The sequence below is a fragment of the Anarrhichthys ocellatus genome, unplaced genomic scaffold (assembly GCF_004355925.1).
Source record: "Anarrhichthys ocellatus isolate YVR2014 unplaced genomic scaffold, GSC_Weel_1.0 scaffold7, whole genome shotgun sequence".
NCBI lineage: Eukaryota > Metazoa > Chordata > Actinopteri > Perciformes > Anarhichadidae > Anarrhichthys > Anarrhichthys ocellatus.
Window position 1 is genome coordinate 3111120 of NW_022280037.1, and position 13809 is coordinate 3124928.

The following is a 13809-nucleotide window of genomic DNA, read 5'->3' on the forward strand; positions in this document are numbered from 1 at the left end:
TTTTATGGGCTCTTTATTCAGCGTTATCACATTGGTGTAAGGAATTTGTGTTCTATCACTTTGAAGAGCACACACCTGACACCAGCTGCTGTCTTACATCCATTCCTCTTTATCCAGTAAAAAGGTATAATGTATGCTAATCCCCCAGGTGTCAATAGGAACGCTGTTCAATGCATTTGAGATAATAGTGAAGAAGGGGTTGCTCCTATCGAAGACCTGGAAGATAAAGTCAATGGCACAGTCAATAACAATAAGGTTGTAGGCTTTAATGAGGAATGTTAATTTGAACACAATCAACTGGATTTCAGCTTAGCTGATTATCAACCTTGGACTTGTATGAGGGTGTTGATAATGCCGGCCGTACAGGAAGGGCATTTGTATCTGTGATGGCTTTTTTCAGAGAAGCTTTTTTTCCCAATAAATCAGTTTGCCTTTTGGCTGTTTAAGTTTAAAACTAACAAACAAATAAGGTTATTTAAAACAAACCTAAAAAGAAGACAACGCCGCACTATTCACTGCACCGTGAACTTTATTTAGAAAATACAAGAAACACTGTATTTACGCTTTAAAATATATACATTCTGGATAACAAATAGCAATTAAAGTTACTATAACCAAAGTCACTGGCCCGTCTGTGTAATAGACATTCACCCAGTTCTCCCTTGAGCCGTTTAAAGTCACAGTCCAAAGCTCCACCTCATGTTACAGGCAATGCAACCTGCTCCTCACTCTCTCCTTGATCCCATTCCATCAGCAGCTCTGAGGACACCTCTGTAAACAGATGATCCCAGTCCCAGTTCACATCATCCTGCGTAGCAGAAGAGGGGGAGAAAAGAAGAATTAGGGAGGCAGAGGGAGACATACCAAGAAAGAGAGCATGGGGAACAGGGGGGAGCAAAGAGAGGAGAACGGGGTAAGGAGAGCAGAGGGTGTTAATGTACACATCATAAATCTTGATTACCTGGGAGACAGAGTGGCAACCTCCCCTGGTGCTCCAGAAACAGCTGGACAGGCATTCGCTGGGAGCTCACACGCTATATTTACTAAAAACTCACTCACCTCCTTCACCTCCTGTTCTGGTGCCAAAACCTTGGTGAGTAGCTTCAAGTCAATCTCTCCATCCTGAAGAAAGATTGCGGCCAAATTCACTTAGCTTTGCACAAACAGAGCTGTTGTCAGGTATGAAATGAAATGGACCGCTTTGACGAGAAGAGATATAAGAATAAATGTACTTGACTTACTAAGGTCTGGAACGCAGAATAATACTTCAGATCATTGTCCAGATCTCTGTAGGTCATTACCCGGTTCACCTGGATGCTAACAAGATCACAGAAAGTCAGAGTAAGTGTCCGATACACGAGAGGAACACAACAGACGCGTGTTTCCATCCGGACAACACGTCGCAGAAAAACAGCAGCCATCCTGACTGAAGCGCTTTCACGCTTACATGCAAACTGCAAACCAAGTCTAAGAAGTGTCTTTGTAGAAGTTTGAAGACTTCAAGCAAAGACCACAGAGAGCAGGACATGGTTGCCAAGTGGTAAACGCTTCAAATTGAAACCCAGCTGCTTATCTGTGGGTTGGAATTAAGTGGGGGGGCTCTCAAAGTGGCCAGGGCCTAGCAGTGCATGCCAGTCCTACTTACTGCACATTACACGCTACATTGCCCCCGCAATGAGTTCAATGTGGATATTATCTCGCACAGAGAGCAAGCCCCAGCCTAATAACCTCCACCGCTGTCATAGCCTTGCTACATATTCGACACATGTCGGCGTGTCTCTCACTGCCCTGTAAATCAAAGGCCCTGGTTAGTAGAGACCCTGCTAACAGAGTTGCATAAATCACACCCAACTGTTATTTCTCCATTTCGGCCTGATAAAGTAAGACACTCTGCAATGGCACGAGTGGGGGACAGGTAACCATCAAAGTCACCAGAGCAGGCTACTGATCTAGCGTCCTGTGCACGGACAGAGGTTAACTGTCATGTAAGGACACGCTGTGTGTGGGTGTGTGTGTGTGTGTGTGTGTGTGTGTGTGTGTATAAAGGGATGAACTTCTAAAAGTTGAAGGCGTCACTACCTTGGTGGAGCTGCAACTTGCATTGTTAGATCTTCTTCCTGTACTTCATCGAGGTCTGGAATCACTGGAATATCTGAAAACCAAAAAACAGAGACCACAACACTTTACAAACATTCTGATAACATTAAAAAAAAAAAGTGTCCAACTATGATGAGAAAATCTGATTGGCATCCAAATGACAGAATCATTCATGAAAAATGCAGAAACTCCCCTGTGTACGGCTGCAACATCTTTGTTTGAATATGGGTATGTGTGACCATGCCCCCCCCCCCCCCCCCTCTCGTTACATTCTCATAAGAGCTGCCCTGTCACAATAACCATGCGGCCATGAATATTCAGGAGGCGAGGCGGCAGCTCTTCGTGCTGTGAGAGGGGCGCTAGCCAGGGGCTCCCCAGAAAGCACCCCCTGCTACCTTAGCATTTGGGCCCTGTCAGCGCCGCCCACCCCGAGGACCCGCGGTGGCCGGTAGGCCGACCTCCACGTCCACTCTGCCACTCCGACTGGGGCGGCATCCAGCCACGTGCAAGAGTATTTGCTCGCAGGCCCATCTGTGTGGGGTCGGAAGTCACAGTGCGGCTCCTGGCAGGAGCTGCAGTGCCAGGAGCCGCCAACCCGCTGCTCAAACAGTGGGAACCCACTTTAATTGGCAAAACGCAACAGGACAGAGGATGGCTGTGCTCCCAAGAAGGACAGGGGGAAACTTTCACCGCATTTTTTCAGACGGACATTTGTTGGAGCAGGGAAATTAAAAAAAAAAAAAAAAAAAAAAAAAAAAAAAAAAAAAGCATCATTAAGGATATAGAAAGATTGGATGCAATTAAGCTAAATTATCAATAGTTCATCAATAGAATGATTGAAATGTGTTCAAAGACTCATGCCATTAAGTGCATTATTGAGTGATGATATGCATCATATCAAGGAAACTATATAGCTGCAGGAGAATGTACACAACAATCAATGAGGAGAAACTGTCAATCATGTCAGCAGTATACATTGTTGTATAGTACAGACCTTACCGGCTCCTCATATAGCCCTTATAGAAAACGTGTTAACTTTGGATGCGATGTGGATTTCCTGAACAATACTTTCGGGGGCGGCGCATCCTTATTAGCTCGACAGCCGAGTGTTGACAGTGAGAGAGAAACACAGATAGAGACCGGAAGAAAGAGAGAGAGAGGACAACAGACAGATGCTGAGAGGAAAAGAGAGAGAGAGAGCTGGACTGCACGGAGAGGGTTGTCAGTAATCTCTAACCACAGTACTGAGCCCTGAGGGGAAAGTCAATAGAGGAGCTAAATAGAGGTGAGGAGATGGAAGTGTGCATCTGATGTGAGGAAATATCTCAGCATCTATGTCATTCCCTCAAAATAACTCCGGAAAATAAACCGGAGTTGAAGAAACATCGATATTTGATGGAAAACAACATTTCAGTTCTCTATAAAAGTTGTGGAGACTTTAAAATACTTTCTTTTCTTTTTTTTTTAATTCTACAAAACCTAACCAATCAACTTTCAGTAGATTAAAAAAAAAAAGCTCACCCTCTGTTGATAACTTATTTCTTTCTCTTTTTTAATTAAACCAAATTAAAAATGCCAAGCTCGTTTAGCCGCTGACAAGATTCATCTGTGTTTCTGATATCCAAATAAATGCGGGCGCGGGTATTTCATATTCATGAGGCCCCGGTGACACTTTGTCCTCTCATTTACAAAGCACAGCGTTCAGCAGAATCCGTCCCCCCTGGACCCCCAATCAAATTTAATGGTCTTAGTGCAATGACATCAAAAAGCCTTGCCGTCCGGCTCTTTGCAAACAGCTTCCTGGGGTGTCTGTCCCTCCACACCCGCGCCTTTTCATTTCAGCCAGTAATGCACTATTACCACACTCCATGAGAGTTCAACGTGAAGCACGGAGGCTTATGTTGTCTATATGCAAAGTCTATTATTAAGTGAAAGAAGAAACAACATTTTTAAATGAGCTTCAAATTCAACCCATTACTGGAGGTCAAGCGGGGCATCAAAGCAGCCGCAAACAAGCCGTGTGTTTTTCTTCTGACGCAGAGGGCGGCTCCATCAGGAGGAGCCGTCTCTCCTTCGGCACGGCACGTTACTTACACTCGCTTCCTTCCCTCGGCTGGACATGCATCAAGGTGGCTTTTGTCTGGCAGCGAGCAGGCCAGGCGTACCCTTATTACGGTCGCGTCCAGCTTTCTCGCTGAAGCATGTAAATATCAAAAGGGGATAATTTGCTGTGAATGTATAGACATACTCCCGGCAGGCACACGCCAGTCAGTGACTTTGGAGAGCAGGTCATCTACGCAGGGCTCCAGTCAAATGATTACCTAGGTACAGGATCCATTTGAAAGGCTTATGGGACAATATTCAACACATCACCAGCTAAGAGTAAGACAGCGAGAGATGAAACATTTTTTCGGTGACCAGCAGGAGGCTGTGGGGGCTGCTGATGGGAAGATGGGAGCAGGGGACCGGGCTAGCCTTCCCTCCCTCTCTCTCTCTCTCTCTCTCTCTCTCTCTCTCTCTCTCTCTCTGTGCTTGTAGCCAGTGGACATAAGGGATAAGGGTAGGGGACATAATCAAGATCGCAGGGGCTATCTCACTAACCCTCAGCACTGTAATTTCCAATGCCCCGGCCCCCGGCTCTGTATTAAGAGGTCTCCCTCCACAGAGTAATAATCTTTCCGGCGGCCTTAACTGCAAGAGAACCAAACCTCTGGACTCTCAATTAACTGGCCGTTTGAGCCGGCGCATACTCGACAGTGACAGACAAATATGTGTGTGTGTGTGTGTGTAAAACGTAATAGATATGTGCAGTACTGTGAAATGTTTACAGTACCTCAAAACCTGCAGTGAATGTGTGCCACTCACCGTGATTTATCAAGACATTTGAATTGCATTTGAGAGTTTTAAAATACAATTATATTCTTGACTTCCAAGTAAGACTCTGAAATGCATAAAAACAATATAACATTGTAGAGAACAATGCAACATTTACTTTAGAGCTGATCGATAATTAATTTTAGTTTGCTACATCACCATATTTTAATAATTTGACCAACTCTTTAATGCACAAGTTAAATATTTAAATAAAATGCTAAAATGACATTTGACTATTTTTATTCTAATTATTATTATTGTGTATTGCAATACTCTGAATTTAGAAACACGATGATGGACAGCGTTATGATCTGTAGTCGACTGTAGATTTATAGGGTTTAAAACAATATAGCGTTCGTTTATTTTTTCATGAATGGCATTACTGAGATACTGACGTGTCCTTCAGCATTGTCAACTAAGCATTTCATGCTGCTAACCTATCCTTACCAAGGCAATTTGATCCCATTTACCCAGCTGCCTTATATAAAATAGAACAATTATTCTAGGCAGAGTTTAGCTGAATTTCCCCCTCAGTTCTGACATTGTTTGTGCTGCGCAGAGTTGGGCCCTCAGGTGACTTAGTTACCGCTAGATCTGTATTCAACCTGGCACTTTGTGAGCATGTGTGTGTGTGTGTGTGTTTGTGGCTAACTGTGTCGCTCTAGGTGGTGAGGGGGGAACACTTAAATCCTGCCACAATTTTCTCCATCACCTATAGATCTAACTTTATTTAATGAGCACAGTCACTGCTAATACGGTGTTCACACACTGGTCAAAAGGATGAACACAGAGGCAGAGTTTAAACATATGAATCCATGCTGCATTCAAGGAGAACGATGCTGTGAGCATCAGTGAAAAAGCGATGATCTGACTGCCTGTTTATCTGCTCTACTTGCAGAGGATGAATGTGCCGGGGAGGCACCGGCGGGCTCCTCTTTGCCCGCGAGGAGAGACACAGAGTGGGGGACAGTGAGGGTGCTCTTACCTCCTTCATCATCTGATCCCTGGGGAGTCTGTGGTCGCAGGCGGCGGCTGTATAGAAACAGGTGAGTGTGAGAGTACGAACTATTTCATGCTTTTCAAAATGCAGCCCAACGGTGAGGTCATCACAGTGAGTTGGCTCCTGGGTTACTTTTCTTTGATGATGGGCTTGTTTTTTTTGTCTCGTCTTGCTCTCATGGTAGTCAGGACACTTGCTCGCTCTGCTACAGTGTGACTGGACTTCTGAACAGTCGTCTCTGTCAAACGAGACTGAATGTGCTTCTGAGACGTTGCTGTGCTGCCTGCCAGCCTTAGACAAGATCACCTCTAGGATTTAAAACAAAAAACAAAAAACTAAAAAAACAGCTGGAGCTGAATAAGTATCACTGAGACAAGGCAGTTGTGACAGAAGCACAACACAAGGGATGTTTCTAATAACTTTACACACAAAGCCTCTGTCTCACTACAGCCATTCAGGCACCGGGCTCCAACCGCTACAACGAGTCAAACATCGACGACTTCGTCCTCTACCTGCCTCTCCTCGTGATGTCTATTCCAGTCACAGAATGATGTGAAGGAGGGTGAGGGGGGAAAAAAATAGAATAACGGGAAAACTTGGCTCCTCACAGCAATAAAAGTGATGACAACTCAGTCACGCTGTTTTTTTAATCATGTTAAGTGATTGTTCTTGGAAGGCAAAGATTAGTTGCAACCAAGGACAACCTGAAATCACAGCGCTGTTTCCATTTTACTGCAAAAGGGAACAAACATTTTAAACTAACATATTTTCATCCACACACACACACACACACACACACAAATGGAACTGGCAGTAAATTCAATAAACAACTGCAGGAGTACAATGAAATATGGATGTGGTGGCTGAGTGAACTTACTCTTCCAGGTCTTCAGCTGCAGGTCTTCTTGAAGATCTGTAGAACAGCAGAAAAATGTGCAATCATTAAAAAAAACACACTTGTTAGATTACATTTTCCCTACATTCAAATGAATGATAAGCAGAAAACTCAAAGATGTCTCTCTCTCTCTCATTCATATATATATATATATATATATATATATATAATAATAATAATAATAATAATCTGTTGATTGTGGCAGTTCTGTAATGAGAGCAATGAATGTCCATGGTAATTGGAGCAATCACTTAACTCGACGAGCACTACTGGTCTTCTGGTTCGTTCCATAGTATAAAGAGAACACTCAACAACACACTGACGAGTTTTAGTCTTTTCATTTGATTTCATTAATGTAGTGTGTGTGTGTGTGTGTGTGTGTGTGTGTGTGTGTGTGTGTGTGTGTGTGTGTGTGTGTGTGCGCGTGCGTGGGTGTGTTATTCTATTTGTTTGAAAATTCATTTCAATTTCAGCTTTTGTTAAATGCGTATGTCTGTCATAATCTCAACCAATTTAAGAAGCGGAACCATTCCTTTTTGAATATATATATATATATGTATCCTTTCTATCTGTATCTAATGATAGTAATCCTGCTCTACCAGACACAGTGGGGTCTACAATAGTTGTGTCTTCTCCTCTCTGCTGTCTCAGCCTCGTCTCCTGCTGGTTCAGACTGCTATTTCAGACTTCTCTCCATTTACACAGCTCAGCTTGAACAGAGCATGCCAGACACCAAAATACTGTGTTTTGACACTTCTCTGCCTCAACATAGTATTTTCAGCATTCACAATCTGCTTTAAGAAAGGTAGCAATCACAGCAGACGTAAAGGGAAAACAACTTTACAGTTACCTAAGAAGTGTTTCAACCTTATCAATCATCATATAACATAATAAAGGAATCAGCGCAGATACGTTTTAATGTATTTTTATTAGTAGCCTAAAAATGTGTATCGGAGGTTTTAATCTATTTTCCTGATGCAAAATGCTTTTACTCGTTCTCCTGGTTGAATAGTGCCCCCTACTGGTAAAAACAATACATCCAGAACAGCCTCGCTGTCATCTTCATCCTTTCAAATCAAGTTGATCTGCAATCTTGATTTTTTTTTTGCAGTATTAATTGTAATTAGATAAATTCATACTGTTAAATGTGCATCAAAAAAAACAATTAAAGATAATAATAATAATAAAAGATGTGCATATCATAATACCTAAGTACCAATGTTGGGATTAAAATCACTGCACACTGATGTCAGTGTACAGAGACTAGAAAGGTAGACCCCCTGTGAACAACAATGAAAGGTAAATAAAAGCGTCTACATTAAAACTAGCACCTGTACACTCGCTACGTTCAGTTAAACATAAGAGGGGTCCCTCGGTGTTCAGGAAGTAACTTTCTCTTCTTCTATTAAAAGGGTTTTTCTGCGGGGAGTCTGCTGTACAGACTGAAAAGCCTTTAAGGATAATTTGATTTGGGACTTTGGGTTGTATAAATAAAACTGACTTGACAATCAGAGCAGACAGCATTTCAATTCAGGCAAACAAACTCATCAGCTCAAAAAATGAACACTTGCACAAAAAAAACCCAGATGAGTATAGTGTCCCCTCGACACATCAACTGTCATCAATCTATACAGACGTTTCAGTTAGGATGCATTTGTTAATTGTATCTGAAAATCATTTATTTTTTTCAAGAGGAGACGCAAAATAAAAGGAAAGGATGACTTTGAATAGGTTGAATAAAACACCATTAGCTAATTGTCAGCTAAAAGAAATGCTGTCTGAGTGTAGAGCAACAGCCTTGGAGGTACTAGAGCCCAACCAGACGGGCAGAGAGGAGCTGAGGGAGCCTACCTGCCTGCCCTTGGACTGTGTCCTGTCTGGGGGGGGGTGGCGGCGACACTTAAGACACATTACAGGCCCCTTGATTAAGACTCATGTAAGGCAAAGTGAGAGACATGGTAAAACTGTCTGGAAAAAGTTGTTAGGGATAAAATATATTGTGACAACCTGGTTTCAAAGGTTCATCAATAAACTGACAGATCATTTAGTGTCAATTAGAAGTGATAGATCGACAAATCCCGGGATTTCTGCGCTGGGATTAGTGGGAGGAGGGCGGCGGTGATTGAGCATGAGAGGTGACATTGAAGGGAAAAGTCCTTGCCAGTTCCAGGGGGGACCATTACTTACTTTGTTTCAGAGAGGATCAATGCGCACGCAAACCCCTTTTACACCTCCTGTATTTCAATCGCTTCGAGACTGCGAATCAAGCTGGGTTACGTAAAAGCAGAGAAGCGACACGCTGACCTTCTGTGAGAAAAATAAATATCTACAGAGTTTTCCCTGCTCGCACTAACGGTGCAGTAAACGACGCAAATAAGCACAATTGACTCAAGCCTGTTCACTTCAATGCATCTCTTATGTGCTCACCTCCACTGAGACAGAATCAAAATGCACAGTGGCAGGCGGAAGAAAAAGAACCAGAGAGGTAGTAACACACTACAATAAAAAGGTCTTTATGTTCAAGTGGTGAACAGTATTTAGATGTGTTAGTTGTGGACAGTGCTTTTGGCAAACACCTTCCATCTGTTCCAGATATTTCACAAATTCTCCATGTTGTGCTCCCTCTGTAAAGAGCAGACTGCAGTGGTAAGGGTTGATTAAGTGGCTCGAACCCCTGTGATGAAGTGGCTAGCTGACTAACAGTGCCCTCCTGTGGCTGATGCATTAACCATGTCAATTACCGCCTTGCTCACAGATGAAGACGAATGGAGAGTTGCCTGCTCAGACAGGCTTCCCCCCCCCTAACCTTGTTGATTCACAGCCCGAGTGCCAAATATGCACTGATAAATAAGCTCATTCAACAGCATGAGAGTTCATTAATAACACATAACCCAGGACCGCGGCTCGCCGTCTCTCTCCGCCTTCAGTGTAGCCGCAGGAGAAGGAGGGAAAGTTGAACATACTTACTTGGCAGAACCGGAAGCAGAGCTTTCTTCTGCCCAGCCACCCTGCCGCCGGGCCGGTTTAGGAGGAGGACCCTGAAAACATGTGCAAACAGCTTCATTGAATGTTTAATCACTCACACGGAGGATAAAGAAATCATATATGGCAACAATCTAACGGTTATTAGGCTTTATTCTTGGAAGATAGACCACACAAATATCATCTTTGTGCAAGTTTGAGCTTTAAGAGTTGTCATAATTATAGGGCTTGTGTGTTACATCAATATTTGTTTGGTATTGTGGTGAATAGGCCATATTGTGTAAGTGCAAAATTAGTTTGGTGGCCCTCTAGTCTACAACAACACAAAAAGCAAACAATTTTACTTAGCATAAATGTAAAAAGAAAATAAAATGCAAGTTTAATTGTCTTACGTAAGGTCTGGGGATCATTTAAACCAAGGTTCACCTCTAAGTTGCAAGCTACCTTTACAATAAACGCATGCCTGGCATGTGCAGCACAGTCATCTATATGCACTCCATTGTTTTGTTTACTATTATAGTTTTCAACACCGTCCATTTCCAGCACATATGGAGCAGAGTGTGGGAACTGCCCGGGCCCGTAAGTCTGACCCTGAAATAGATCAACAGGAAAGAAATGACCCTCTCCCTCTCATTCTTTGATTCTGAGAATAGTAAACGCAGTACGCATGTCGATCCTGAGACCGGGACCCTGAGACCAGCACTTGAATGAATGAATTCCTCAGAGCACAAGAGGGTGGGCACTAGACAAATGAATTAGGGGGGAAAAAAAAAGGCACAACATTTCTCATTACTAAATTGGGTCTGCAGAGGACAAAGTGCTCGTGAAGAATTTCTTTCGTTTATGATGAAAGAGGAAATAATCTTTCATGGCTGGTTCCTTCACCAAAGCCATTTATAAATCTGAATGTCACCATTAAGCAGGGCGGAGGGAGGGGGCGCTACTCTGCTCTGCTGTATATCACCATCAATCCAGAGAGCTGAGGCTGAACAAGCTTCCTCAACTTTGTGTAATTAGTAACTGTCTCTTTATTAAGAACAAAGGGGATTATAATAATGACAATTGAGACATTTTAAGCAACATTGAAAGGATTGCTTCATGCAACGTGAAATCACTCTGATGTTCAATGTTTGGTATTTCTTCAAATGAACGATTCTCATGAAAGACAAGATAGTATAGGGTCAAGTGTCTTTGGGTGTAATAAATACATCCTGTGACAGTTATTTCACTCTACAAAAAAAATGGAGAGGACCATAAGTGTCATGAGAAACTGAAGAAATCCGTGCCTCGCATTCTTCATGACCAAATATGAACCTCACAGTCGTAGTAAAATAGTTATAGCTGTGACGGCAATTAGCTTAGCTCTCGTAGTTTCAAATTTAGGATTCTCCGATGGTCTCTAGGGCAAGGGACCAAACCCGAGGAGCCAATAAAAGCAAATGAGTCTTTGTTTAGAAGGATGTCAGGAATGTGACCAATCAGTTTGGGTATTTTAGGCAGAACAGGCCAGGGTCGATGAACGAAGACTCCAAATAATCCACCCAGTCGCACGACACTCTGGAAAAATGCATTGCATGTGCACAGCAGGTCAGAAAGGGCGCGAGAATACCGGTTCATACATTAGGGAAATTGGCCTAATTTGGGAAGATTAGCCTAAAGCGAAAGCATCGCTGGAATGTTTTGCTTTGGGAATGTTGGCTGGTTTACTCTTTGCCAAATCCAAGAGTCCCTGATTCCATAAATGCCAACGACAGTGGAGTGAAATTTTTTATAGATTTCAACTGTCACTTCTGATTTGCGTCATCTCATATATATGTTTGCTCTATATTTAGTCTAAATTTAGCAACATTAATTCCAACATGTTTTAAGAGGCGGACATCGCTGAGAAAGCTTTACGACAACGTGTCTGCTGAGACTAGTTGGCAGTATAAGGAGAGGATTTGTGAAAATTGTTGGTAGAGTCATGTGGATTTTAGTGATGTCATCTGCTTGTTTTTCAATGAGACAGTTTACAAGAGAGCAATTACAAAGCGTTGTGCTCTAAAGTTTAAAAGGGTTTCAGAGCTCGTACACTTCAAAAACATCTCATGCGAGTACGACAGATCCGAACACACACAGGAGAATAAATGAAGAGCAGCTACAGTTTTAGAGCAGTGACTGTATATGCTATGAATATGAATATAGGAAGTAGGGAAAATGTCAACTCAAATAAATGAGGACGTTATTAAAACGTTGTGTGTCAAGCTGGTGTTACCAAGGGTGCTGTAATATAAGAGATGGTGAATGTCAACCCACCTGGATGTTGTACCCAAGCAGCTGAACTAAAGCAAACAACCATGGTAACTCACGTTAAAGGACCAGTGAAGCTAAGACTATTGTGATTGATATAAAGTTGATGTCTGGAGCATTAGCAGCAGAAGCCATGCAAAGTCACCGCTTTTTTTTTTTCATGCTCCCTACCTCGTCGTCCTCCTGTGATTCATGTATGAGACAAAACCAAAATCAATATCGTTGAAGATTATTGTGAAATTATAAACATGCAACTCAATCGAAGTATCTGTTATCACATGTTTACATACTTCTCCCATAGAAGCAGATGTGGAGGACTTCCGAACGGGGCGAGCATCTTCAAAAGACAATTGGTCTGCTGCAAGGCGAGCTCTTCGTCCAGACTTTGCAACCTGGGAAATGTGCATATAGTTTGAAAATTGGAAATTGATATCATAAAGCCAGAAGCTGGCACTCCCAATGATTACCAAAGGCTTTGTGGTTTCGCTTTGCTTTAACTGTGCCAATCATCTAATGAGCCCACCACATGTTGTCTGGATGGACTTCAAAATAAAACAGATCAGATTATTCCACTTTCATAAACCAACCGAGTTTGGAGCTTAGTAGGCTTTTGCTTCGTCATTTTGTACAACTTCCAATTCTGTGAAGTCACGCTGTGCTGGATGTGGCAATGACAATGTTCTTTTTGCATAATGCTCATGTTCATACCAGGTAAGGTCTAGGAGTGAAGTATGATTATCTCACTGAAACCCACACAAGCTAATTTAAAGGTGAACTGCAAAACATTGAGCTGTGTGTGCATGCAGCTAGCTAGCAGTGCTAACCACTCAGCTAACGTTAGCTAGCTACAACGTTATACTCACAGACGAACCATTCCTGCTGCGGTAAATGGTAGGATAATGTCTCTTTGCTGGTAACAGCTTTCAGTCACTGACTGTCTAACACTGAGGTTTATATTAGCTTAGTAGCTAACGTTAACACTAGTACCGTTAGCTACAATTAGCCTCGCTGTACCGTTACGTAATGCTCTCAACACTTAAAGTTGTCCTTACTGCATTTCCTGCCAATTCCAACGAGTCACTTACATTTTTTGCCGACCCAACATCTCCGAGCTGAAAGTTGTCATCCATTTCTCTCCTCCTCGCGCTGCTTGTTGCTGCCTGCGTCTTCCTGTTTATCAAGAAGCGTCACATGGCAACGCTCTCCATGGTAACGCCAATCAGAAGGACAGTTCGCGCCCCAGTCAATCACCGCGATAAGTAAAGAATAAACAAATAGAAAGCTACGATACACAGACAGTATTAATGACTAATGTACTGCTTAATGCTGCTTCTGAGTGAGATGATCATTAGGATTATTATAAAGGCAAAATACAATGAAAAAATAAAGTAAAGACAGGGATGTGTGAACCGAAAGATGACCCTCTGCATGCTAACATTTGATTTAAGACTGACCCATTTCCTAAAATTAGAAAGCTCGTGCCTTGCACACAGCATGCAATTTGAGTGAATGGTCGGACCGATCATTCAGTCAGTGTTGGGTTGGGCCAGTAAAAACATGAGGGAGGGATTGAGGAAAAATGATGTCATCTAAACAATCAGAGCCCTGGTTTGCCTTTTTACCAAACAAACATAATCATTCCCACAACTCACACGCCCTTTAACATTTTGTT

The 13809-nt window shown here is 42.6% G+C and overlaps 1 protein-coding gene across 2 annotated transcripts; it reads right to left on the reverse strand.

Moving 5' to 3' along the window:
* Positions 1-511: 511 nt before the first annotated feature.
* ift43 (intraflagellar transport 43 homolog (Chlamydomonas)) lies at positions 512-13296 on the reverse strand. 2 transcript variants are annotated; one of them, XM_031847963.1, is made up of 10 exons: positions 13223-13296; positions 12428-12529; positions 12309-12320; positions 9834-9904; positions 6849-6884; positions 5957-6003; positions 2080-2152; positions 1242-1317; positions 1060-1122; positions 512-808 (listed from the first exon to the last, which is right to left on the reverse strand). In XM_031847963.1, the coding sequence occupies exons 1-10, from the start codon at positions 13265-13267 to the stop codon at positions 698-700; spliced, it is 636 nt and encodes a 211-aa protein (XP_031703823.1). In that variant the 5' UTR covers positions 13268-13296; the 3' UTR covers positions 512-697. The 2 variants fall into 2 exon arrangements, with proteins under 2 accessions (XP_031703823.1, XP_031703824.1); XM_031847964.1 differs by lacking the exon at positions 12309-12320.
* Between the last annotated feature and the right edge of the window lie 513 nt (positions 13297-13809).